The sequence below is a fragment of the Somniosus microcephalus genome, chromosome 4, assembly GCF_052327205.1.
Source record: "Somniosus microcephalus isolate GS21.2 chromosome 4, FLI_Smic_1.0, whole genome shotgun sequence".
Lineage (NCBI taxonomy): Eukaryota > Metazoa > Chordata > Chondrichthyes > Squaliformes > Somniosidae > Somniosus > Somniosus microcephalus.
The window spans coordinates 317,302,955-317,329,314 of NC_140990.1; the positions used below are offsets into that span (position 1 = coordinate 317,302,955).

Sequence of the window (26,360 nt, forward strand, 5' to 3'; positions counted from 1 at the left end):
AATTCAATTCAAATGCTTTATTGGCATGAAAGTTTACAGGGAACCATATTGCCAAAGCTTACATAACAAAAAGTACAGTTTTCCAACATTCTGTAGGTGTCAAACAATTTTGACCTTCGTTGGGTACATACAATATTACTTTAAACAATATTAATTTAAACAGTCTTTGTACATCAGTGGGTATATTCAGTATTAATTTTAAACAGTCCTCAGGTTGTGACATGTTGTTACATATTTGGCACCAAGGTATGGTCTGTCTCCTTCTCCCAGGACTAATCTTAATTTTGACAGGTCATCCAATTCCTTGAAATCTGGGGTTGTTTGGCTGAGCTTGTCAAATAATATGTTTCTTGATGTGTTGAATTTTTCGCATTTTAGGAGGAAATGCATTTCTGTCTCAACCTCGCCGGCCAGACATTGATCACATATTCTATTCTCTCTAGGCTGCCAGGATTTCTTGTATCTTCCTTTTTCAATTGCCAGTTGGTGGTCGCTTAGTCTGTACCTGGTGAGGGTCTGTCTCTGTTTTGTGTCTCTGATGGTCGAGAGATAGTCTGCCAGTTTATATTCTCTTTTTAGGGCCCGGTAACATTCTAATCTGCTTTGGCTTTTGGTTATTTTGTTCCAATGTTCCAGGTAGGTTTCTTTGCTTTGTTTAATGATTTGGTTCACTCGGATTGGTGTTTGGACGGCAGTGTTGGTCTGGGACTGGTCAGGGTCCGGCTGAGTAGGAGTACTTAGTTTCAGTAGCAGCTGACTCAGGGGACTCTTTTCTGGGTTTAGCTCTTGGGTCTGGAAGGCTTTAAAATGAAGGGTGTCTGGGGAGCTAGATTTGAGGTGATTTAGGAAGTTTAGTGCTCGTTTTTGGATGTTTATTATCAGTGGGTATCTGCCTAGTTCGGCTCTGCATGCATTTGTTGGTGTTTTCCTTTGGGTGCGAAGGATGCTTCGGCAAAATTCTGCATGTAGGGCTTCTATTGTGTGTTTTTCCCATTTAGTGTAGCTATGGTGATTGAGCGGGCCCCATACTTCACTACCGTACAGCGCAATTGGCAGGATTACGCTGTCAAATATTTTTAGCCAGATTTTGATTGGGATTTGGATGTTGTAGAATTTTCTTTTTATTGCATACAGGGCTCTTCGGGCTTTTTCTTTTAGTGCATTCACTGCTATGCTGAAGCTCCCTGATGCTGTAATGGTTAGACCAAGGTAAGTGTAGCTCATAGTGTGTCCTATGATGGTATCACTGAGAGTAAACTGGTATTTGTTTTCCTGACACCTGGGCCTTTTTTGAAAAATCATGATGTTGGTTTTCTTTAGATTTACTGTTAGGGCCCAATTTTGGCAGTATTTGTCGAGTAGGTCTAGTTGTTGCTGTAATCCCTGTTCTGTGGGAGACAGCAGAACCAGGTCGTCCGCATAGAACAGGGATTTCACTTCTCCATCCAGGAGACATAGACCCGGTGACTCGCTTTGCTCCAGCATGTCTGCTAGTTCATTTATGTATATGTTGAACAGGGTCGGGCTCAAATTGCAGCCCTGCCGGACGCCTCTTCTCTGGGTGAAGAAACAGGTGCGTTTGTCTCCAATTTTGACATTGGTCTTGGTCTTCATTAAGTTTCATTGATAAATACAAAAAAAAAATCCAAATTTTCTTGCCTGGTTTATTATTTGGCTGCATCAAAAGATTTTGTACTAAATTTCTTGACCGTTTTCAGAGCAGGGTCATTAAACAGGCGGCACTTGGCCCCTTATTTGCATATACAAGGTGCCTGACGTCTCATTAAGGCAGCCGTCAAGGACGCTTGACTATCGCCCGAGCCAATATGACGTTGAGTATTTCAGGTGCTGTTCAGGCTCGGGACAAGATGCTGCTAAATTGCTGTATTTCCCCCTCCCACCACCCCCATCAATCTCCCTGGCTACCACCTCAGGCTAATACAGGACCTTTAGTGACCTCAAATTCAGCTTCCTTCACAACAATCAATCTGTTACCAAGATTTCCTTTTTCCACCTCCGAAACAGCACAGGCCTCTGCCCCAGCTCTCATCCTCCACTGTCAAAATGCTCATCAATGCCTTTATAATTTCAAGACTCCATAGCGCCTTGGTTACCTGACCACTTCCATCCTCCAGTGAACCTCAATTCATCCAGAATGCTGTAGCTGATGTTGTCTCCCACACTCCTCTGCGCACCAAGCTCCACTGTGCCTCAGCAAATGGACTTCTAATATCCATGCTCTTGCCTCCAAATCTCTCCGTGGCCTTGCCTGTCTTTTCCTCAGTGATCACGTGCAGCCATGAGCCACTGCACCCACCCTCCAGTCTTCCAAGACCGACTTATTGTTCGTTCCCCCAGTCCCTCCACTCCACTGGTGACAGTCTGCTCCTTCAGCCGGTGTGATAAAAATGATAACTTCCGGGAAGTTATGTCATCACTTCCTGTGAACTATGAACTATGAACTGTGTACATACCTCACTTCCTGTCATATGTCACTTCCTGTTGGACTGGTATAAATACTGGTCTGTTCAGTATTGTAAGAGGCTTCTACCAGAGGCATGGTAAAGACCTCTCTTGTGTATATAGTGTGTTTATAAGTTACTTAAAGCTTACTTTAAAGTTACTTGATGGTAAGTCTCCTTTTTCTTACATCAATTTAAGTAACTTAATATTTACACTGACAAATACTAGACCTTCAGACAAACTCGGAAGTTAAGGATCCAGGGAACCACCCATCATGGAGAAAATCCTTAGACCTATTCGTCTGGACTTGGACCCGAATACACCAGCAGCTGGCAGGGTATGGAAGCAATGGTATCATTAAGCCAGACCCAGAAAGACTTCGCCCGCTCCAAGAGCTCCCGTCACCTAAGAATCCAGCTTCTTTACGTCGGGCTCTCGGTCTGTTTGCATACTACGCTAAATGGATTCCTCATTTTTCAGACAAAATCCAACCCTTGCTGCACGCTAGATCATTTCCACTGGGAACAGCGGCTGTTGCAGCCTTTAACCTTCTCAAAAAACAGTTGGAGAAAGCGGCTCTTCACTCCATTGATGAGAATCTCCCTTTCGTGGTTGAATGTGATGCCTCGGAGGTGGCGATCTCGGCTACTCTGAATCAGGAAGGTCGTCCTGTAGCATTTATGTCCAGGACCTTACAAGGTGCCGAGCTACATTATCCTCCGGTTGAGAAAGAAGCCACAGCCATCATAGAGGCAGTACGGAAGTGGAACCATTTTCTAGCTCGCCAGCACTTTACATTGATCACGGACCAACGATCAGTCGCCTTCATGCTCGATAATCGAAAACGAACCAAAATTAAGAATAATAAAATACAACTTTGGAGGATGGAACTGGCCTCTTTTGGTTATACCATTCTCTATCGGCCTGGCAAGGAGAATGTGGCCCCGGACACCCTCACACGGGCATTCTGCTCCACTATGTCATCCTCCACTCTCATGGATGTCCACAATGGTTTGTGTCATCCTGGCGTTACGCGCATGCTACATTTCGTACGATCACGGAATCTCCCTTTTTCCACTGGAGATGTAAAGAAAATATGCTCAGAATGCCGGCTTTGTGCGGAATTAAAACCTCAGTTCTTCCGCCCCTCAGATGGTATACTCATACATGCAACCCAACCGATGCAACGACTTAGCATCGATTTTAAGGGCCCAGTGCCCTCTTCAACTCGGAACACATATTTGCTCACCATGATCGACGAATATTCACGTTTTCCGTTTGCCTTCCCCTGCTCCAATATGCTGGCGTCCACAGTAATCTGCTGCCTTGAGCAGGTATTTTCTCTCTGTGGCATGCCGGCTTATATTCACTCAGATCGGGGTCCATCCTTTATGTCAAGGGAACTCAAGGACTACCTCTCAGAACGGGGAATTGCTACAAGCAAAACAACACCATACCATCCCATCGGAAATGGGCAGGTAGAGAGGTATAACGGTATCATCTGGAATTCCGTACGTCTCGCTTTAAGATCTCTGGGCCTACCAGACCAGCAATGGGAAACAGTGCTTCTGGATGCATTGCACTCTATACGGTCCCTGCTTTCTACAGCCACAAATACTACACCTCATGAGCGGTTCTTTGGATTCCAGCGTCGCTCATCTCATGGGACATCACTCCCGTCATGGCTAACTACTCCTGGACCTGTATTACTCCGAAGATACGTTCGAACGTCTAAAAATGACCCTCTTGTAGACGAGGTCGAACTAACCGATGCCAACCCCACCTATGCAAACATACGATATTCCGACGGCCGAGAATCTACCGTATCATTACGGGATCTGGCTCCCTGCCCACCAGGACCTAGTGGGACATCGGGTGATGGCATTTCACCAGGAAACTCTTGGGACCTATCGGGTACCCCTCTCCAGGATCCTGATCGGACACCAACTAGCTTGGTGCCGGTAGAACCCCGTGCTCAAGGTTGCGACCCTCCCAGTACCGCGCATGAAAGTACTGATCTGCCACAGGCCAGCTCTGCACCTCCCTCTGAACAGAGGCAGTCCGACTTTGAACCTATTGGGGCTCGTACTCGAAGCCATGATCTCCCCGACCCTTCACAGGGCAATCCAGGCCACACAGACTCTGACCAATGGCCAACCGCATGTAAGCGGACCAGCGACCCTCTACGACGGGAATCCAAACGGGTGCGACTCTTCCTTGTTCGGCGGCTGCGGACCAAAAGGTAGACCACAGCCTCCTAATCCTGCAGGAGGGAAGAATGTGATAAAAATGATAACTTCCGGGAAGTTATGTCATCACTTCCTGTGAACTATGAACTATGAACTGTGTACATACCTCACTTCCTGTCATATGTCACTTCCTGTTGGACTGGTATAAATACTGGTCTGTTCAGTATTGTAAGAGGCTTCTACCAGAGGCATGGTAAAGACCTCTCTTGTGTATATAGTGTGTTTATAAGTTACTTAAAGCTTACTTTAAAGTTACTTGATGGTAAGTCTCCTTTTTCTTAAATCAGCCGGTATGTTCTCTCCCTGTGGCACTCCCTTCCTCCACAACAACTTGCATTTATATAGCTCCTTTAATAGAGTAAAACCTCCCAAGGTGTTTCACAGGAGCGTTATCGAACAGAATTTGACACCGAGCCACATACGGAGATATTAGAACAGGTGGCCAAAAGCTTAGTCAAAGAGATAGGTTTTAAGGAGTGTCTTAAAAGAGGAAAGAGAGGTGGAGGGGCGGAGAAGTTTAGGGAGGGAATTCCAGAGTTTAGGGCCTAGGCAGCTGAAGACACGGCCACCAATGGTGGAGCGAAGAAAATCAGGGATGCACAAGAGGCCAGAATTGAAAGAGTGCAGAGATCTCAGCCGATTGTAGGGCTAGAGGTAGGAGCGGTGAGTCCATGGAGGGATTTGAACACTAGGATAAGAATTTGTCACCTCGATTCCTGTTTGTAAAACCCCCTTCACTTCGGTAATGCTTTTCGCCCCTTCCCCTTCGATCACTCTCTTACCTCCTGCTTGGTGTTCATTTTTTTTTGCCCATAATCTGTAAAGCACTTTGAGAAATCTTTCTGCACGTGAAGAGTGCTATAGAGATGTGAGTTACTTTAAAATAATAGTGCAGTATGATGTGAGACCATCAGCTCTCCTCATTCCGGTCCATGCGTCACTCTCTCGGTTGAGCATTATTTTTTGAATTCAGCTGTATAAATGGCGGTTCAGGAATGCACTGTGTTGTGTCTGTTCAAGTCCTGCTAACTTGCCTCTGTTCTTTTTATAGGTATTGAGTATTGCTCCTACCTCTGGAGTGCTTCATCCTGGGGACAGCACACATTGTATTGTCACGCTGAGATCGCATAAAAATCCTTGCTTCTATGACCTGGATCTAATCTGTGAGGTAATTTCTTTTAACTTTTGCATGAAAAGGTTTGAACTGACCGGGAAGCTATGACCTTAGGAACCACTGGGGGCAGATGCTGAAGGGGATTGACAAGGTAGATGCTGAAAGGTTGTTTCCCTGGCTGGACTGTCTAGAACTAGGGGGCATAGTCTCAGGATAAGGGGTAGGCCATTTAAGACTGATGAGGAGGAATTTCTTCACTCAGAGGGTTGTGAATCTTTGAAATTCTCTGCCCCAGAGGGCTGTGCATGCTGAGTCACGCAGGAGTAGGCCATACTTGTCACCTACAGAAAAATCTAAACACATTAAAAATGACTTTCCCAACATTTCCTTACCTCTGATACTCACCAGTGTCCCATTGCACCCTTCACACCACTTCTGCAGCTGTCATCTATACACCAACATAACAACAGACCCACAGCACGCCTCACTTACCCTGGCGGGGTTCCCCGACGTCGGGAAGCCCGCAGCAGAAGTCTAAAAATTGGAAAAAGCCTCTTAACTGCCTATTAACTATCTGTTAACAGGCAGTTAAGTGGCTATAATCCTCTTCCCGCCGCTAGGAGTCAGGTCCTTGCGCAAATCGGGTACCCCACTCCTGGGAAGATTGGTTGGGAGCGGGTTCGGGACCCGCTCCCATTCTTTTTGACTTTCCCAGCAGTCCCGCCTCCAAACCCGCCTCCTCAGGGCTGGTAAAACCCAACCCTTTGTGTTCTCCTCACAGCTTACTGTCCCAGGTCGTGAAAGGTGCTGTATAAATGCAAGTAAATATCGGGCCATTGTGCCCTATTCTGGCCACCACACTTTAGGAAGGATGTCAAGGCCTTCGAGAGGATGCAGAGGAGATTTACCAAAATGACACCAGGGATGAGGGACTTCAGTTACGTGGAGAGACTGGAGAAGCTGGGATTGTGCTCCTTAGCGCAGAGAAGGTTAAGAGGAGATTTTATGAGGACAAAATTATGATGGGTTTATGATGGGTTTTGATAGAGTAGAAACTGTTTCCAGTGGCAGGTGGGTCAGTAACCAAAGGACACAGATTTAAGATAATTAGCAAAAGAACCAGAGGGAAGATGAAGAGAACTTTCTTTTTGCAGTGAGTTCTGGAATGCGCTGCCTGAAAGGGCGGTGGAAGCAGATTCAGTAGTAACTTTCAAAAGAGAATTGGATAAATAATTGAAGGGGAACAATTTGCAGAGCTACGGGGAAAGAGCGGGGGGGGGAGTGGGACTAATTGGAGAGCTCTTTCAACGAGCCGGCACAGGCACGATGGGCGGCTGAATGGCCTCCCTCTGTGTTGTGTGGTTCTACAATATGGCACTCTTCTGAGTTCAGGCACGTTATTGGACAGAGCAGTATGCTGAATCTAATTATAAATAACAACAGAAAATGCTGGAAAAACTCAGCCGGTCAGGCAACATCCGTGGAGAGAAATTTGAGTTGACGTTTCGGGTCGAAACCCTTCTTCAAAACTGGAATAAAAATAAAATAGATCGAAGGCAGGGCTGCGATCGAACAAAAGAAGTAAAAGAGACAATAAAAGGTATTCGAAACCAGATGAGATGGTAATAGGCCAGTGAAGACAAAAGACAGCTGAGATTAGGTGTGACGTGTACTGGCAGGATAAGAGATAGCTGCCAGGTGGGAGAGAGAAACAAAAGGAAAGGGGGGGGGAAAAGGAAGACCCGAAACAAAGGGGTGGAAAAAATTATAAGTAAAAAAGTAATAGGGGCCGAGGTTATGATCTGAAATTGTTGAACTTGATATTGAGTCCGGAAGGCTGCAAACCCCTATTACTTTTTTACTTATAATTTTTTCCACCCCTTTGTTTCGGGTCTTCCTTTCCCCCCCCGCCCCCCCCCTTTCCTTTTGTTTCTCTCTCCCACCTGGCAGCTATCTCTTATCCTGCCAGTACACTTCACACCTAATCTCAGCTGTCTTTTGTCTCCACTGGCCTATTACCATCTCGTCTGGTTTCGAATACCTTTTATTGTCTCTTTTACTTCTTTTGTTCGCTCGCAGCCCTGCCTTCGATCTATTTTATTTTCATTCCAGTTTTGAAGAAGGGTTTCGACCCGAAACGTCAACTCAAATTTCTCTCCACGGATGTTGCCTGACCTGCTGAGTTTTTCCAGCATTTTCTGTTGTTATTTCGGATTTCCAGCATCTGCAGTATTTTGCTATCGTGCTGAATCTAATTGCCTGATATGTGACCTGGGAGAGTTTGATGATGACACTGGGAGCCCGTAAATGTTCTATCCACTTTGATAAGCATCAAATTCACTTTAAAAAAAAAAACAATTTTGCTCCCAATCTAGAACATTTCCCTGGAAGGCCCAAGTTGTGGGTTTGTGTGTTTAAGGCGATTAAAGGAGTTGGTGGGGTAGATAAAGAGAAACTATTTCCTCTGGTGGAGGGAGTCCAGAACAAGGGGGCATAACCTTAAAATTAGAGCTGGGCCGTTCAGGGGGTGACATCAGGAAGCACTTCTTCACACAAAGGGTGATGGAAATATGGAATTTTCTCCCCCAAAAAGCTGTTGAGGCTGGGGGGTCAATTGAAAATTTAAAAACTGAGATTGATAGATTTTTGTTAGGCTAGGGTACTAAGGGTTACGGAACCAAGGCCGGAGTTAAGATACAGATCAGCTATAATCCAGTTTGAATGGCGGAACAAGCTTGAGGGGCTGAATGGCCTCCTCCTGTTCCTGTATATGTTGTAAATCTGTCTGATCGTAATTGACTTGCTTCCCCGGTAGGTTTTTTTTATTCAGGAGATGTGGGTGTTGCTGGCAATGCCAGCATTTATTGTCCATCCCTAATTGCCCTTTGGTACAACTGAGTGGCTTGCTCAACCATTTCAGAGGGCAGTTAAGAGTCAACCACATTGGTGTGGGTCTGGAGTTACATATAGGCCAGATCAGGTAAGAACAGCAAATTTCCTTCCCTAAAGGACATTAGTGAACCTGATGGGTTTTTATGACAATCCGGTAGTTTCATGGTCACCATTACTGATGCTAGCTTTTTATTTCAGATTTATTTAATTAACTGAATTTAAATTGGTGGGATTTGAACTTGTGTTTCCCAGATCATTAGGCCAGGCCTTTCGAATTACTAATCCAGTAACATAACCACTATGCTACCATACCCATTAGATTTACTCCAAGCGACAGATAACACAGTACCAGAAGGATCTTCAGGACTGGGAGAGAGAGAAGGACCGGCAGCAAGTTGAGTTCACTATCACAGAACGAAGTCTGCAGGACAACCTACACCCAGCTCTCCAAAAACAGGTAGCCGCAGCTGATACACCAGGGCAGGGTGGTGGGACTGGGCTCTCCTGAGAACTATGGTGACCGATCAGTTTGACAGATGACTTCTTTGCACTGCCCGTTGCTCACTGGAGTCTGAATGTGCAGCACCGTGAGACGGAGAGATGGAGCCTTTGATTCTCCCAACTGCTCAGTTACATAGAGAATTACACTGGGCTGGATTTTCATTGCAGAGTCAGGTTGGAGGCGGGACTACAACTTTCGGGATTGTAGTCCTGCCTCCATCGAGTTCTAGCCAACCCACGCGCTTTTGACTTGATTGACCTTGTTGAGCCCGCCCAGTGGGCTCAGCAGGCCAATTAAGGGCCACCCAGCAGCAGGTGACATCACAGATTGAAATTTCATCTGTCAAGACCTTTTGACAGATGAAATATCAGTGTTTGACAGCTGTTTGAAGCTGTCAAACACTGACAAACTGTACTCCAAGTTATTCCTTCCTGTCAGGATGATTTAGAGATCTCCCCGGAACAGAAAGCTGAATGCTGCAATTTTTGACAGATCGCAGCCATTCTGCTTTCTGTGCCGGTGAGATGAGGGACTCCTGAGACTTGAAGGAAGGAAGGCTTTAAAGGTATGTAAAGGTATGTAAAACTTCTTTAAACACTTTACACACACCAAACACACTTACCTTTGTACTCATGCACCCATCACTCACCTGAACACTGGACATCTTGACCCCTCCAAGCCCTTCACCCCGACGGTCCGCCTTGCTAACTTGGCGTGGTTTGGAGCCGTCGGGAATCCCACACCTCAACATTAAAAATAGGGATTAGGCTAAAAACTGCCTGTTAACTACCTGTTAACAGGCAGTTAATTGGCACTAATCCCCTTCCCGCCTCGGGGAGGCGGGTCCCAGTGCGGGGCGGGCACCCGCCTCCTTTGAAACTGGCATGGAGGCGGGATGGTGTCGGGACCCCCAATTTTGGGATTTTAACCCCCCACACGCCTCCAATCCCGCCTCCACGGCCCAATGAAAATCCTGCCCATTGAGTCTACAGCACAGAAATGGACCCATTCGGCCCAACTGGTCCATGCCAGTGTTTATGCTCCATACGAGCCTCCTCCCACCCCTACTTCATCAATAAATACAAGTTGTTGTTGCGGTGTGTCATTTTCAGGAAGTTACTTACAGTTTGGCCACTGGGCAACACATTACCAGATACAAGATCATGCTTTAGTTAACAGGGAGTCAGAGCTTGCTTACAGGATTGAGGGATCACCTCTGAGAATGGCCCTTGATGCTGAGTGAGAGAAATATCTTGTAAGGCTCTGAATTATGACAAAGGCATTGGCCTGAGATTCCTCCCTGCACTATTTTAGCAGAGGTGCTAACTCATTTTTTAAGTGGCTGTACATTAGTATCAGACAATCTAATTTTAGGCCCATGTGTAATAAAAACAGTATACTAATATCACATTGCTGTTTGTGGGAGCTTGCTGTGCGCAAATTGGCTGCCGCGTTTTCCTACATTGCAACAGTGACTACACTTCAAAAGTACTTCATTGGCTGTAAAGCGCTTTGGGACGTCCTGAGGTTGTGCAATGTACTATCGAAATGCAAGTCATTCTTTTCTTGCTTTACTAGTTGAATGTGCACAGTAAGGTTGAAAACAAATGTACTAACTCGGTTTCATTCCTTTTTCTCAAAGTGTTGCAGAGATGTTCAAGGAACTTGTTCTAGGAAGACATACAAGGGCACAGGCACTAAGATTATGAAGTACAAGGTGAGAAATAAGGACTGAGGTACAGCCTCGGATAGTGAAGATAAAAGTAAAGAGGTATGTGAAAGAGAAAAGGTTGATAGCAAAAATCATGGATGAGGAAAAAAAGCTGTTATAAAAAAGTTCAGTGTAATATGATTAGATATTTTTGCGTTGACTGAGTGGCAAGCTCTTAATTCAAATTATCTGACGATTCAGTTTTTATTTAGCACTTAGCTGTGTTATTGACATTACTGCATTCAAATTATTGGATAATTTATTTTTTTTCACGCACAAAGCGACTTATCAGAAGTAGACAGCAATCGGTTAGAATATTCCCCTCTCCGCTCTGGCATCTGGAATTGAATCTAGCCCAGGCTGATGTGAGGAAAGTCTCTTTTGCTTAAGGGTGTTATGTGAAATCGATTTGGGGACTTGAAATTCAGCTCAGTTCCTCTCTCTGGTGGGGGGAGGGAGGGGGTTGTATTTTAATCTAACTCTCTGGTCAAGAACCCACGGGATCGGGTGCAACGCTGGTTTTACAACCCGCCCGATTTTACTCTCTATCAAAGTCAACGGAGCGTAATGTTGGGCGGAGCGTTCTTCCCGATCCCGTGGGATTCCTGTCCAGAGAGTTAGGTTAAAATTGGCCCCCCCCCCCCCCAACCGTTTCCTTGGAGCAGTTTCAACACAGTTCCTAGGGGATGTAAGTATACAGCACAGAACAGCCCATAATTCAGCACAAGTCAGCAATCTCCTTAGGGACAGGCAGTCGCAGGGTAATGCAAATGTCACACTGGTGCATTAGGGGGGCATCTTTCTGAGGTTGGGGATTGGGGCGCATTGTTCGGGCAGAGTGGAGGGCATTTTATTCAGTGTCTAATCCGTGTTACTAGTTAGTGGGAGTGCTTGATGCTGACTTAAAAAAAAAATTTTAAATTGGGATAGTGATCTTGTAACCTCGATGGGCACCAAGATTTGCCGAACAATTAAAAGTGAAACAAAGTACCGTAGTCGGAAATGCTCGAGGTTTGTTTGTCTCTGCACAGACCCTCCCTCCAATCAAGGAGCCCACGGAAACATGGGAAGGTCAACTTGTAGAAAAGCCGCCGCCCGCAATGTGGCCGAGACCGAGGCCGGTTAAACCGTTCCTGTTGCACCTGGGAGTCACCACCAGATCTCACTCCATGGAGGAATATCACAAGAACTTTCCATCCGAGGTTCCTAAGCACTACGTCATGAGGTAGGGAGTGTCTGAGGGTAGCCACGGGACGCGGATGCGCATGTAGCGTTGCCAACTCTGGCTGGGCGTATTCCGAGAGGTTTCGTCACATAACATAACATAGGAGCAGGAGTAGGCCATTCAGTCCCTCGAGCCTGCTCCGCCATTCAATGAGATCATGGCTGATCTGTGACCTAACTCCATATACCCGCCTTTGGCTCATGTCCCTTAATACCTTTGGTTAACAGAAAGCTATCAATCTCCAATTTAAAATTAACTATTGATCTAGCATCAATTGCCGTTTGCGGAAAAGAGTTCCAAACTTCTATCACCCTTTGTGTGTAGAAGTGTTTCCTAATTTCACTCCTGTAAGGTCTGGCTCTAATTTTTAGACTATGCCCCCTAGTCATAGAATCCCCAACCAGCAGAAATAGTTTCTCTCTATCTTCCCTATCTGTTCCCTTTAATATCTTGAAAACTTCGATCAGATCACCCCTTAACCTTCTAAATTCCAGGGAATACAACCCTAATTTGTACAATCTCTCCTCGTAACTTAACCCTTGAAGTCCGGGTTTCATTCTCCGTTGCTATCCGCTCCGCCCCCACGCTCCCGCCATTGGTCACCTGACACGCCCATCCTCATGGCGCACCACCTTCCCACGGCCAATCGGAAAGCGAACAGACTCTCCGTTATCCGATTGGATGATTCTTGACTGCCAGTCAAACCGCCTTTTTCCCCATCTCCGATATTTTTATAACTGATAAGTGGAAGTATTCAAAGAAAATTGGGAGAAATAAACAATTTTTTTTTAATGTCCTACTGATTTTTCTCCCTGCTTTTTGGTCGCAGCAGTGTCCTGGAGACTCCAGGTCAATCCTGAGGGTTGGCAACCCTATCTATATACATGACAATACAATATGCAAACCTGGTATAGTAGGAAATAGCATATTTCCTTCACCGACAATCAGCACTAGAACACAAGCCTGATCCGCACTACTCCAAAATACCGGATTAAATCCAATGTCGACTAGATTTATTTTTATTCATTCACGGGATGTGGGCATCACATTTATTGCCCGTCCCTAATTGCCCTTGAGAAGGTGGTGGTGAGCCGCCGCCTTGAACCGCTGCAGTCCGTGTGGTGAAGATACTCCCACAGTGCTGTTAAGGAGGGAGTTCCAGGATTTTGACCCAGCGATGATGAAGGAACGGCCAATATATCTCCAAATCAGGATGATGTGTGACATGGAGGGGAAACTTGGAGGTGGTGGTGTTCCCATGCGCCTGCTGCCCTTGTCCTTCTAGGTGGTAGAGGTCACGGGTTTGGGAGGTTCTGTCAAAGAAGCCTTGGTGAGTTGCTGCAGTGCACCTTGTAGATGGTACACACAGCGCTGGTGGTGGAGGGAGTGAATGTTTAAGGCGGTGGATGGGGTGCCAATCAAGCGGGCTGCTTTGTCATGGATGGTGTCGAGCTTCTTGAGTGTTGTTGGAGCTGCACTCATCCAGGCAAGTGGAGAGGATCCCATCAACTCTTGATGTCCTTGGAAGGAGTGCAGCGCAGAGTCACCAGAATGTTACTGGGGTTCATCCAGGCAAGTCACACTCCTGATTGTGCCTTGTAGATGGTGGAAAGGCTTTGGGGAGTCAGGAGGTGAGTCACTCGCTGCAGAATACCTAGCCTCTGATTTGCTCTTGTAGCCACAGTATTCATGTGGCTGGTCCAGTTAAGTTTCTAGTCAATGGTGACCCCCAGGATGTTGATGGTGGGAGATTTGGCAATGGCAATGCCATTGAATGTTGAGGGGAGGTGGTTTGACTCTCTCTTGTTGGAGACGGTCGTTGTCTGGCACGAATGTTACTTGCCACTTATCAGCCCAAGCCTGATTGTTGTCCAGGTCTTGCTGCATGCGGGCATGGACTGCTTCATTATCTGAGGAGTTTCAAATGGAACTGAACACTGTGCAGTCATTGGCAAACATTCCCACTTCTGGTTACCTTTGGTTCCACCGTCACTCATTTATCTGTCAACATACTTAGCCTCGCTATCTCCCCTGACCACAAGTGAAGCTCCCACCTCTTCTCAATTGCAAAAGCTCCTCTCCCCGCCAACCCCCCAACCACCCCACCCCCACCACCAACCCCTTAGCTCTCTATTAACCCCAAGTTTATCCAAGACTTGACTACTCATATCTGAGGAGGTTCAGTCTACAGCTGAGCCTAGGGCCCACTGCGGTCTCCAGGCCAAGTTCGTGGCCTGGAATTCCTTGGATGCCCTGGTTTAGCTCAGCCCTCCTCTAAAGGGGGCCAATCACCATGGTTACCTGCACCTACCGCGGGGGAAGCCGAGGGGGGGCGGGCGGTGAAGATGGGGCTCTCAGCAACTCCCCCATATGGCATTCCAGCAGTGGATTTCCCATGCCCCCTCCTCTAGTAGGTGCCCAAGATTTGTCCGAACTGGTGAAGGCACCCGCCAAAGAAATGTAAATTAGTTGACTCCACCCTGAGCCCAAAGAATCCAGCAGGGTTTGAGCGCGGAGGTCAGTAACACCCGCTCTGCCTCACTTAGGCAGGTGGAGCTGCTCCAAGGATTGTTGGGGCCCCAGCCTTCCTTTCCTCCTACGATCCACAAAGTTTGAAAACCCAAACTTGATGTTCCCTAATCATTACTTCCTGATTTATGTGGCCTTGTCTGTTACTATATTAAACCGCGGTGGCATCCTGCAGTTTTCGCTGTGGTCCTTCACCTTGCTTTCTCAATAAAACGAAAGATAGCGGAAGGAAGTGATTGCACAATTCCCAAATCAACTTTGTGTGACCTTTTCCTGCCTGGTGATACTCTCATCTTATTTGCTAATGTCACAATCGTGGTCTCTACATAGCTAACTCCTGTATTGCAATCCCAGTCTTTCATTACCTACTTGTACCACAACCCTGATATCTCTACCTACCTGTATCTCAGTCCTGTTCCCTCTCTACCTACCTGTATCTCAGTCCTATTCCCTCTCTACCTACCTGTATCTCAGTCCTGTTCCCTCTCGACCTACCTGTATGTCAGTCCTGTTCTCTCTCTCGTCCTACCTGTATCTCAGTCCTGTTCTCTCTTGACCTACCTGTATCTCAGTCCTGTTCTCTCTCTACCTACCTGTATCTCAGTCCTGTTCTCTCTCTACCTACCTGTATCTCAGTCCTGTTCTCTCTCTACCTACCTGTATCTCAGTCCTGTTCCCTCTCTACCTACCTGTATCTCAGTCCTGTTCTCTCTCTACCTACCTGTATCTCAGTCCTGTTCCCTCTCTACTTACCTGTATCTCAGTCCTGTTCCCTCTCTACCTACCTGTATCTCAGCCCTTTTCTCTCTCTACCTACCTGTATCTCAGTCCTGTTCCCTCTCCACCTACCTGTATCCCAGTCCTGATCTCTCTCGACCTACCTGTTTCTCTGTCCTATTCTCTCTCGACCTACCTGTATCTCAGTCTAGTTCTCTCTCGACCTACCTGTATCTCAGTCCTGTTCTCTCTCGACCTACCAGTATCTTAGTCCTGTTCTCTCTCGACCTACCTGTATCTCAATCCTTTTCTCTCTTGACCTACCTGTATCTCAGTCTAGTTCTCTCTACTTACCTGTATCTCAGTCCTGTTCTCTCTCGACCTACCTGTATCTCAGTCCTGTTCTCTCTCGACCTACCTGTATCTCAGTCCTGTTCTCTCTCGACCTACCTGTATCTCAGTCCTGTTCTCTCTCTACCTACCTGTATCTCAGTCCTGTTCTCTCTCGACCTACCTGAATCTCAGTCTAGTTCTCTCTCTACCTACCAGTATCTCAGTCCTGTTCTCTCTCGACCTACCTGCATCTCAGTCCTGTTCTCTCTCGACCTACCTGTATCTCAGTCCTGTTTTCTCTCTCAACCTACCTGTATCTCAGTCCTGTTTTCTCTCTCTATCTACCTGTATCTCAGTCCTGTTCTCTCTCGACCTACCTGTATCTCAGTCCTGTTTTCTCTCTCGACCTACCTGTATCTCAGTCCTGTTTTCTCTCTCTATCTACCTGTATCTCAGTCCTGTTCTCTCTCGACCTACCTGTATCTCAGTCCTGTTCCCTCTCTACCTACCTGTATCTCAGTCTAGCTCTCTCTCGACCGACCTGTATCTCAGTCTAGTTCTCTCTCTACCTTCCTGTATCTCAGTCCTGTTTTCTCTCTCGACCTACCCGTGTCTCAGCCCTGGTCTCATGCCATATAGCTCCATGGCAGTTCTTAGGTTTTCTAAAATAGCTATGTTACAATCCTGCTCTTTTAGAGTTTCCATCACTGTTTATCCACGAGGCAAAAGGTTGCGAGGCTCCACTACCCCGATCCTGTGTTCGCGAATAACGAATTTCAGCCTTACATTGATTTCTGAAAATCTGAATGTTGCTGACAGTATCAGGGCTGTTGAGTCACGCAGCATGAGGGTGCAGCTCCTTTAATGTTAGTGAATCCCGGTTGCTTCAGGAATTGTGTAGTCCCAATTATGCTTGTGTTGACTCCACTCCTTCATCGTGTCACGCTCAGCCGTAAGGGTAAAATCAATGCCCCCCAAAGGAAAGCCTCGCTCTCTAGAAGCACAGGTCCGAATTAGGGCTGCAGTAGGGTCGCCAAACATTCCCGGATTGCCCTGGATTCTCCAGATTAATCTCCCGCACACTGCTGCGAGCAAAACCTGGGAGAAAAATCATTGGGGCATTAAAAAAATATGTATTTCGGAGATGGGAAACAAGGCTGTTTGATTGACAGTCAAGAATCATCCAATTGGGTAATGAAGAGTCGGTTCGCTTTCCAATTGGCTGTGGGGATGATGGTGCATCGTTAGGATGGACATGTCGGGAGGGGGCGGGGCGGTTGGAAACACAAGGTCATGCGATGAGATCTACCGGAATACGTCCAACTGTACAAGGCAGATTGCATTTTTCCAGTAATAACGGTGACGTTTCACTGCATTTTTGATTGGCAGAAACCTGATCTCAGAACCGCTCTCGGTTATCTCACAACCTGGAAGCAGTGGGAGAGTTTGGGGCAAGTGGGAGAACATTCATACAGATTCACTCAGATCTGCCTCAAAAGAAGACAGGAAGCTTGTAACCGACATCTTTACAACACTTCTGAGGTAATTGTGAATGGTTTTTATCACTTAGGCTTTGGGGCCGAGTTTCCAGTTCACCGAACCATACAGTCATCCGGCACAGAAGGAGGCCATTCGGTCCCTTTCCTCCCTACCCGCTTATTCCTTACAACAATTTGCAGCTTTGCAGAACACCTCCGTTCAGTCCCCAAACAAACCCTCTCGCTACGAAGGCCAACATACCATTTGCCTTCTTAACCGCCTGCTGCACCTGCATGCTTACCTTCAGCAACTGGTGCTCAAGGACACCCAGGTCTCGTTGCACTTCCCCTTTTCCCAATCTATTGCCATTCAGATAATAATCTGCCTTCCTGTTTTTGCCCCCAAAGTGGATAACCTCACATTTATCCTCCCAGCCCACCAAGCTTACCTACCCGCCATCGGATCCCCCTGCCTCAGGGATCGGACTTCCCCCCCCCCCCCCCCCCACCACCCCATGCAAAGAATCCCCCCGTGATCGGACCCCTAGCCCCCGTGATCAGACATTGGCCGTGGCCGCGACCACGCCCCCACCCTCCCAAGATCCGGACCCACGCTCCCACTAACTCAGCTGCAGGCTCCTTACCTGCTCCTGGCCTGTGGCCTCCTCCGGAGCGTTCCCCACCCGACAGGGAGCCATGCCTGTTAATCAGGCTGGCTTCCGGGCAAGGTACCTGCTTGAAAAGAAAAGACACCCGCTGACGTAAGAAAACTACTGAGCACTTGGTCTGAGTATAAAACAAGGCTTTAATCAACTGTTTCACAACCATGAGATTCTAGTTACATCACTAGTTCCTGGTTACAAAAACGTCCTGAGCAAGCTGGGCCCACGCCCGAGTATTTATACTCCTTGGACGGCGCCACCAGCTGGCCGCCCAGTGTTATCCCATGAGTCATTTCTACATGAATGGCAAGATTCATGACACACGCTGTGGAGTCAAAACTCCAGGACGTCCGGGGTTCCTGACCAAAACTCCTCCCACCCCACCCCGCCCCGCTCCGCTCACAAAACCAATCCCAGTAAATATCGGGGCCATTGGCTTAGATTTTGGAGCGGCGCAAATCGTCCAGCAACTTCTGCCGATTCGTAACTTACAGTGAATCTCTTCCTTGCCACAAGTTGCTGGATGATTTACACATTAATAATGGTGAGCGCCATTAAACTCACCTTTATTTTGCCCAACAAAAGTCTGGGTCAATAAATCTCGAGACTCAAAACATCGACCAGTGAAGCACCAGTTTATTACGGTTTATATATTTCACAGCACGTTCAAGGGCTAAATAAAACCTGTTGGCTCTTTTGTCTTTTGTTTTATCCAAGGTGCCTGCAGGAAGACATCCACTTTCAGCGTGTACTGGTTGCCGAGATTGCCGAGCCCATCCCTTATTACGCACAGTTCTGGAGCGAGGAAGGCGAAGAGCTGGCTCTGAAGAGCAACAAGATCGTGGATGTTAAGGCATTGAGCTCAGGCGCTAGTCAGCCACTGGAACCAGACAATGCCCAACCGATAGCAGCCGAAGGAGAGGCGAGCTCGACTGTACCAGAGAGCGCCGACATTGACCAGAGCTCAGACTTGGTCGGTACTGAAATGAATGAAGAATGGCTGGCAGAGGAAAGGCAAGAGTCACTAAATGCGATCCGCATGGAAGAACAGCTCACACGGAGGCAGCGCCTGAAAACGTGAGCAATCACTGCAAAGAAAGTTTTGGATAAAATGCTTCATGTTTACTGGAAAGCCCTTCCCCATCTCTGTAGCCCTACCTCCTCTAGCCCTACAACCGTGTCAGCCGTGCCTCAGTTGGTAGCACTCTCTCCTCTGAGTCAGAAGGTTGTGCGTTCAAGTCGTCCCATTTCCACAGACTCGAGCACAAAAATCTAGGCTGACACTCCAGCGCAGTACAGAGGTGCCGTCGTTCGGATGAGATGTTAAACTGAACCAGATGTTAAATCTGCTCTCTCAGGTGGACGTAAAAGATACTGTGGCACTATTTCGTAGAAGAGCACGGGAGTTCTCCCCGGTGTCGTGGCCAGTATTTATCCCTCAATCAACATCACTAAAAAACAGATTATCTGGTCATTATCACATTGTTGTTGTGGGAGCTTGCTGTGCGCAAATTAGCTGCCATGTTTCCTACATTACAACAGTCGCTACACTTCAAAAGTACTTCATTGGTTGTAAAGCGCTTTGGGGACGCCATGAGGTCATGAAAGGCGCTATATAAATGCAAGTATTTCTTTCTTCTTTCAACCCTTCATGAACTCTGCGTTCCACCAATTCTGGCCACTTGCGCATCCCCGATTTTCATTGCTCCACCATTGGCGGCCGTGCCTTCAGCTGCCTAAGCCCTAAGCTCTGGAATTCCCTCCCTAAATCACTCCGCCTCTGCACCTCTCTCTCGCCTCCTTTAAGACGCTCTTTAAAACCTACCTCTTTGACCAAACTTTTGGTCACTTGTCCGAAAATCTCCTTATGTGGCTCAGTGTCAAACTTTGTTTGATAACGCTTCTGTGAAGCACCTTGGGACGTTTTACTATGTTAAAGGTGCTATATAAATGCAATTGTTGTTGTACAGGACTGACTGACACAAGAAAACAACATGTAGAGGCGATGGTGTGCGACTTAAAAGGGGAACTTGGGAGGTGATGATGTTCCCTTGAGCCTGCTGCCCTTGTCCTTCTAACTTGTGGAGGTTGCAGGTTTGGGAGGTGCTGTCACAGAAGCCATGGCGAGTTGCAGCAGTGCATCCTATGGATAGTACACACTGCAGCCACGGTGCACCGGTGGTAGAGGGAGTGGATGTTTAAGATGGTGGACGGGCTTAAACATTGTGTACTTTCACAAAAGATTAACCTAACATTCTCTTTCAGATACTGACCGATGCGCCGTGCCTTTCTGATTTATGTAGTCATTCTCGCTGGAATCTTATTAGTAGCAGCTGGTAGAATTTGTTTGCATACTCGACTGGGGCATTAGGTAAATTCTTTCCCCTCAACCCCCATCTGTTTCCAGACATCCAGAGTTCTGCGACCTCTTGGAGTCGATTCTAGAGAACACGCTGCAGAACATACTGATTGAAGCCAGCCGGGGGGAGGTGGTCCTGACAGCCCGGCCCAGGGTGATCGCCCTGCCTCCTACGACACCCAGGTAAAGAACAGCAAAAGGTCAGGGGGTGAATGTAGCCGTGGAGATATTGCTTGCCGCGAGCGCAACTGCTCGCCCCACGAGCCTTCGTTGTGTCCATGTTGCGCATTTGTCGCATTTCACCAGCACACCGTTGACAAAAGCCCTTGCTCATTGAGTTCCCCTGATGGTTCCTTTGGTAAATGCATGGCATGGTACCCTAGGTGGTGGAGGTCGTTTGTTTGGGAGGTGCTGTCGAAGAAACTTTGGCAAGTACTCTCGGAAAGAGAAGGAAGAGGGGTGACCTGATAGGGGTCTTTTAAAAGTTTAACAGTGTTCGATAGGATAGACATAGAGAAGATGTTTGTATGGGGCAGTCTTTAACTAGGGACCATAAATAGAAGATAGTCACTAATAAATCCAGTAAGAAATTCAGGAGAAACTTCTTTACCCAGAGAGTGGTGAGAATGTGGAACTCGCTACCACAGGGAGTGGTTGAGGTGAATAGCAGAGATGCATTTAAGGGGGAAGCTAGATAAGCACATGAGGAAGAAAGGAATAGAGGGTTACGCTGATAGAGTTAAAAGAGGAAGGATGGGAGGTGCCTCGAGTGGCGCATAAATGCCGGCATGGACTGGTTGGGCCGAATGGCCTGTTTCTGTGCTGTATATTATATGTAATTCTATGTAACACAAGCATAATTGGAACTATGCAATGCCTGAAGCACTCTGAATTTACCAACATTAATTCAGTTGCATCCTCATGCTGAGCGACACAACAACTAACAACATTCAGAGTTTCAGAAACTGACAGCTGATATGAGACTCCATCTGTAAGTACAGATGTGAGGGCAGAAATCTGCTATTCGCGAGCAGTGAAGCCTCATAACTTGTGAACAGTGGTGGAGACTGTAAAAGATTGTAACATAGGTATTTTACAAAACTTAAGAACTGCCATGGAGCTATATGGCATGAGACTAGGGCTGAGACGCAGGTAGGAAGAGAGAGAAAACAGGACTGAGATACAGGTAGGTAGAGAGGGAACAGGACTGAGATACAGGTAGGTAGAGAGAGAACAGGGCTGAGATACAGGTAGGTCGAGAGAGAACAGGGCTGAGATACAGGTAGGTAGAGAGGGAACAGGGCTGAGATACAGGTAGGTAGAGAGGGAACAGGGCTGAGATACAGGTAGGTCGAGAGGGAACAGGGCTGAGATACAGGTAGGTAGAGAGGGAACAGGACTGAGATACAGGTAGGTAGAGAGGGAACAGGACTGAGATACAGGTAGGTCGAGAGGGAACAGGACTGAGATACAGGTAGGTAGAGAGAGAACAGGGCTGAGATACAGGTAGGTCGAGAGGGAACAGGACTGAGATTCAGGTAGGTAGAGAGGGAACAGGACTGAGATACAGGTAGGTAGAGAGGGAACAGGGCTGAGATACAGGTAGGTAGAGAGAGAACAGGGCTGAGATACAGGTAGGTAGAGAGGGAACAGGGCTGAGATACAGGTAGGTCGAGAGGGAACAGGGCTAAGATACAGGTAGGTAGAGAGGGAACAGGACTGAGATACAGGTAGGTAGAGAGGGAACAGGACTGAGATACAGGTAGGTAGAGAGGGAACAGGGCTGAGATACAGGTAGGTAGAGAGACAACAGGACTGAGATACAGGTAGGTAGAGAGAGAACAGGACTGAGATACAGGTAGGTAGAGAGAGAACAGGGCTGAGATACAGGTAGGTAGAGAGGGAACAGGACTGAGATACAGGTAGGTAGAGAGGGAACAGTGCTGAGATACAGGTAGGTAGAGAGGTAACAGGACTGAGATACAGGTAGGTCGAGAGGGAACAGGACTGAGATACAGGTAGGTAGAGAGAGAACAGGGCTGAGATACAGGTAGGTAGAGAGGGAACAGGACTGAGATACAGGTAGGTAGAGAGGGAACAGTGCTGAGATACAGGTAGGTAGAGAGGTAACAGGACTGAGATACAGGTAGGTCGAGAGGGAACAGGACTGAGATACAGGTAGGTAGAGAGAGAACAGGGCTGAGATACAGGTAGGTAGAGAGGGAACAGGACTGAGATACAGGTAGGTAGAGAGAGAACAGGACTGAGATACAGATAGGTAGAGAGGGAACATGACTGAGATACAGGTAGGTAGAGAGGGAACAGGGCTGAGATTCAGGTAGGTAGAGAGGGAACAGGACTGAGATACAGGTAGGTAGAGAGGGAACAGGGCTGAGATACAGGTAGGTAGAGAGAGAACAGGACTGAGATTCAGGTAGGTAGAGAGGGAACAGGGCTGAGATTCAGGTAGGTAGAGAGGGAACAGGACTGAGATACAGGTAGGTAGAGAGGGAACAGGACTGAGATTCAGGTAGGTAGAGAGGGAACAGGACTGAGATACAGGTAGGTAGAGAGATGTTTGGGAGGTGCTGAAGAAGCAGCTTTGGCGAGCACTCTAGAGAAGAGAAAGCTGAAGGGTGACCTGATGGAGTTTTTTTTAAATAATGACAGGGTTCAATAGGGTAGATGTAGAGAAGATGTTTGTATGAGGGAGTCCAAAACTAGGGGCTATAAAAAGTCACTGATAAATCCAATAAGGAATTAAGGGGAAACCTCTTTACGCAGAGATTGGTGAGAATGTGGAACTCACTAGCACATGGAGTAGTTGAGGCATTTAAGGGGAAGCTATGAGGGAGAAAATAACAGAAGGATATGCTGAGTGGGTGAGATGAAGTAGAGTGGGAGGAGACTCATGTGGAGCATAAACACAGACACAGACTAGCGGGGGTGGGGGGCGGTGGTGGTACGGGATGTCATGGTGCGGCCATCCCTGGCATCCCGGGCAGCAATGTGGTCGGATGCTGATGCCCTGTGTCCTGTGCAGCATCAGTTGATTGCAGAGAAGGTTGGTGTTGTTGTTGTTGCTGCTGGTGTGCCCGGTGATGCTGGTGTTGGGGCTGATCTTGGTGGGATTCTGAGGACCAAGGTGAGATTATTTCAAGCGCATTGATGCTGATGGAATAGATGGCAGGTGAAGTTGAGATGACAGAAGCGATCTGTCAGTGGTGAGAGAGGTTGTTCCAATGAGGTGACACTGGATAGAGAGTTGGCGCCAAACACTTGCAAGCTGCAGAAAGCTCAATATGTCCTCCAAATGCAGTAACCAACAGTTTCTGAGCTTTGAAAGTGAACAGCTGTAACATGGGATCTTTTATACAACTTTGGCAGCTGTCAGGTCATGAGATAATTCAGTGCTGAATCCCCTCACGACATGCTGAGCTGACGTATTCCCCGAGCAGCGAGTAACCTGTGGGAGAGCAAATAAAATTGAAATGTAGGCTTAAAATAAGAGTTATTTGGATGTTAACAACCCATTTAATGATGTGAATTGCCTCCCCTGCCGCTTGGTGTCGGGTCTGTTCAGCGCCGACAGACCCGACACCTGGGAGACTCACGTGGAGGCGGGTTGACAGCGGATTCCCTACCCGCTGTCAGTCTTTGCTAACTCGCCTCCGAACTTGCCCTCTGACTGCCGGCAAAATTCCACCCTCAGTTGCTTTGCTGCTATGTCTCCTGTAAGTACGGTATTGAAGTGTGTACCATACTGTAACTGAAATGAAAGGGTTTTTCGGAATAGTGTGAAAGTAGAGCTGTAAATGGGGATCTACCTCAACATGATGTCATTAGAAGTCTAGAACATAACATAACATATATTTCATTAGCAAATACAGTAGTTAGTGTCAATTTCCATGTTAAGCACAACAAATAATCTGATTTTTTAAAAAGATTTATCCCAATTTTCTCCCCCTCCTCCCCTGAAGATGGTGTGGACCCTTCCCCGAGGTACAGCCCTGCAGTACCTTTGGTGCAGTAGCTAAGACACGCAAGGGTCGATTTAGACTCCCCTCCGCCTGGCGGGAAACAGTTAGAAAGGAGCAAGGGTCAGGGAGGGGGCGGAATTACCCACTCCTTTCCCACCCCAATCTGGCCGCCTGCAGAAAGCCAGCGGAGTCCTCGTTAAATAACGAGATCGGACTTTCGTGACATCATCTGGGCCCAATCTGCTATTTTAACCTGAGGCCTGAGCGGTGGACAGCAGTGGTGGCAAAAGCTGCCAGGGAACAGCAGTCTGGGCCAGATGAACCCTAGTAAGGTGAGCAGGAGTACTCCTTGGGACCCTACAAGGGAATACCTTGAACTTCCCCTGTCCCAGAGCTTCCCTCACTCCCTACCCCAGGGCACTTAACCCTGTGCTGGGGAGCGTTCCCCTGGGTCCCTGGCAGCGGCCTCTCACTGCCTGATTTTTTTATGGCTTGGCAGCTGCTTCCCCGTCAACTCCCTGAAGCCTTTTGGTTGGGACATCGGAACGCTATCGAGGCCCGGCTGGTAAAACCGCCTGAGCCCACCTACTGCCGTTCCCAAGACGAAGCGTGCTGCTCGCTTTAAGAACATAAGAACATAAGAATTAGGAGCAGGAGTAGGCCATACGGCCCCTCGAGCCTACTCTGCCATTCAATAAAATCATGGCTGATCTTCGACCTCAACTCCACTTTCCCGCCCGATCCCCATATCTCTTGATTCCCCTAGAGTCCAAAAATCTATCGATCTCAGCCTTGAATATACTCATTGACTCAACATCCACAGCCCTCTGGGGTAGAGAATCCCAAAGATTCACAACCCTCTGAGTGAAGAAATTTCTCCTCATCTCAGTCTTAAATGGCCGACCCCTTATCCTGAGACTGTGACCCCTAGTTCTAGACTCTCCAGCCAGAGGGAAACAACCTCTCAGCATCTACCCTGTCAATCCCCCTCAGTATGTTTCAATGAGATCACCTCGCATTCTTCTAAACTCCAGAGAGTATAGGCCCAATCTACTCAATCTCTCCTCATAGGACAAGCCTCTCATCCCAGGCTTTACCGCACTCCCACACGGGAGTTAAAATCGAGTGTCTGTAGGAAACTCCTTTACTCCACCAGTGGTGGCCTCTCCTTCAATGCCTCGCCTCATCGCTCCCCCAAATCCCCCCATCTCCCAGAATTTCCCATCACTGAGGTCCATTGGAGTTCTCCGGGTAGATCTGATTATAGACCGGGGATCAAACCCAAGTCAGACTTGGGCTCCGCATCTTAGTGGTATAATAGACTATTTGAGGAATAATCTGATATTTTATGAGTGATATCTGACAGTAATCTCTAGCTTTCTCTGAATTTAGAAGTACAATGGAGCCTATTAGTATCCAAGACATTTCACTGAGTAAGGAAGAATTGGACCACGACTTTCCCAGGTAAGTGACGTTACTTCGCAAGTAGCTTATTTATAACTTTCACAAGATGTATGTTATTTGTGCAAACGATATTCCATCGAATCGCAGAAATTGTAGCGCAGAAGGAGGAGGTCATTTGGCCCATCATGCATGTGCTGGCGCTAGCTCTTCAATTGGAGCTATCCACTCTAATCCCACAGGTCTCGGGCATCAACCGTACAATGTTGCTGGGAATGGTGTAGCATTTGGTTCTTGCATAGCAGGGTTGTTATTGCTGTTATGTATTGTGTGTTCTATTGTGTGTTCTCCACCCACCTGTGGTGGCGCTGTCACAGGAGATAAATGGTTGGGTATTCTCTCGGTTAAGTTTAGCTCTCTTTGTTCGGAACTTGCCAGAACGTCCTTTCCTTCCAATAAAGCACTTCATGTTTGAACCTCTGAGTTCTGAGTCCTAAATTGTGTCTAGGTAGAAAGGTACCGACACAACAAGTGGCAACGAGGAGCGGATGAATCTGCGTACGATACGGGTGCAGTGAGTAAACAGAAAATTTAATTTGAAACGTGAGATGGCTACTATATTAGGAAACATCGGTGATTTTGATGAAAATGTGGAGCAATGGAGCGCATATACGGAACGTTTTGACTATTTTGTATTGGCGAATGCGGTGGCAAATGAAAAGGTCGTGCTGTGGCAACACGCCAC

The 26,360-nt window shown here is 47.3% G+C and overlaps 1 protein-coding gene across 3 annotated transcripts in view; it reads left to right on the top strand.

Moving 5' to 3' along the window:
• The window catches only part of cfap65 (cilia and flagella associated protein 65), a 217,141-nt gene that overhangs the window by 168,367 nt on the left and 22,414 nt on the right, over nt 1-26,360 (top strand). For 2 of the 3 annotated variants that reach the window (XM_085986795.1, XM_085986796.1), the window contains exons 26-33: nt 5,764-5,880; nt 9,038-9,175; nt 10,863-10,937; nt 11,963-12,156; nt 17,125-17,277; nt 18,593-18,952; nt 20,283-20,417; nt 25,607-25,678. In XM_085986795.1, the coding sequence (XP_085842921.1) occupies nt 5,764-5,880; nt 9,038-9,175; nt 10,863-10,937; nt 11,963-12,156; nt 17,125-17,277; nt 18,593-18,952; nt 20,283-20,417; nt 25,607-25,678 (1,244 nt within the window). The remainder of the gene's footprint in view (nt 1-5,763; nt 5,881-9,037; nt 9,176-10,862; nt 10,938-11,962; nt 12,157-17,124; nt 17,278-18,592; nt 18,953-20,282; nt 20,418-25,606; nt 25,679-26,360) is intronic. The other variant, XM_085986797.1, reaches the window with a different exon arrangement.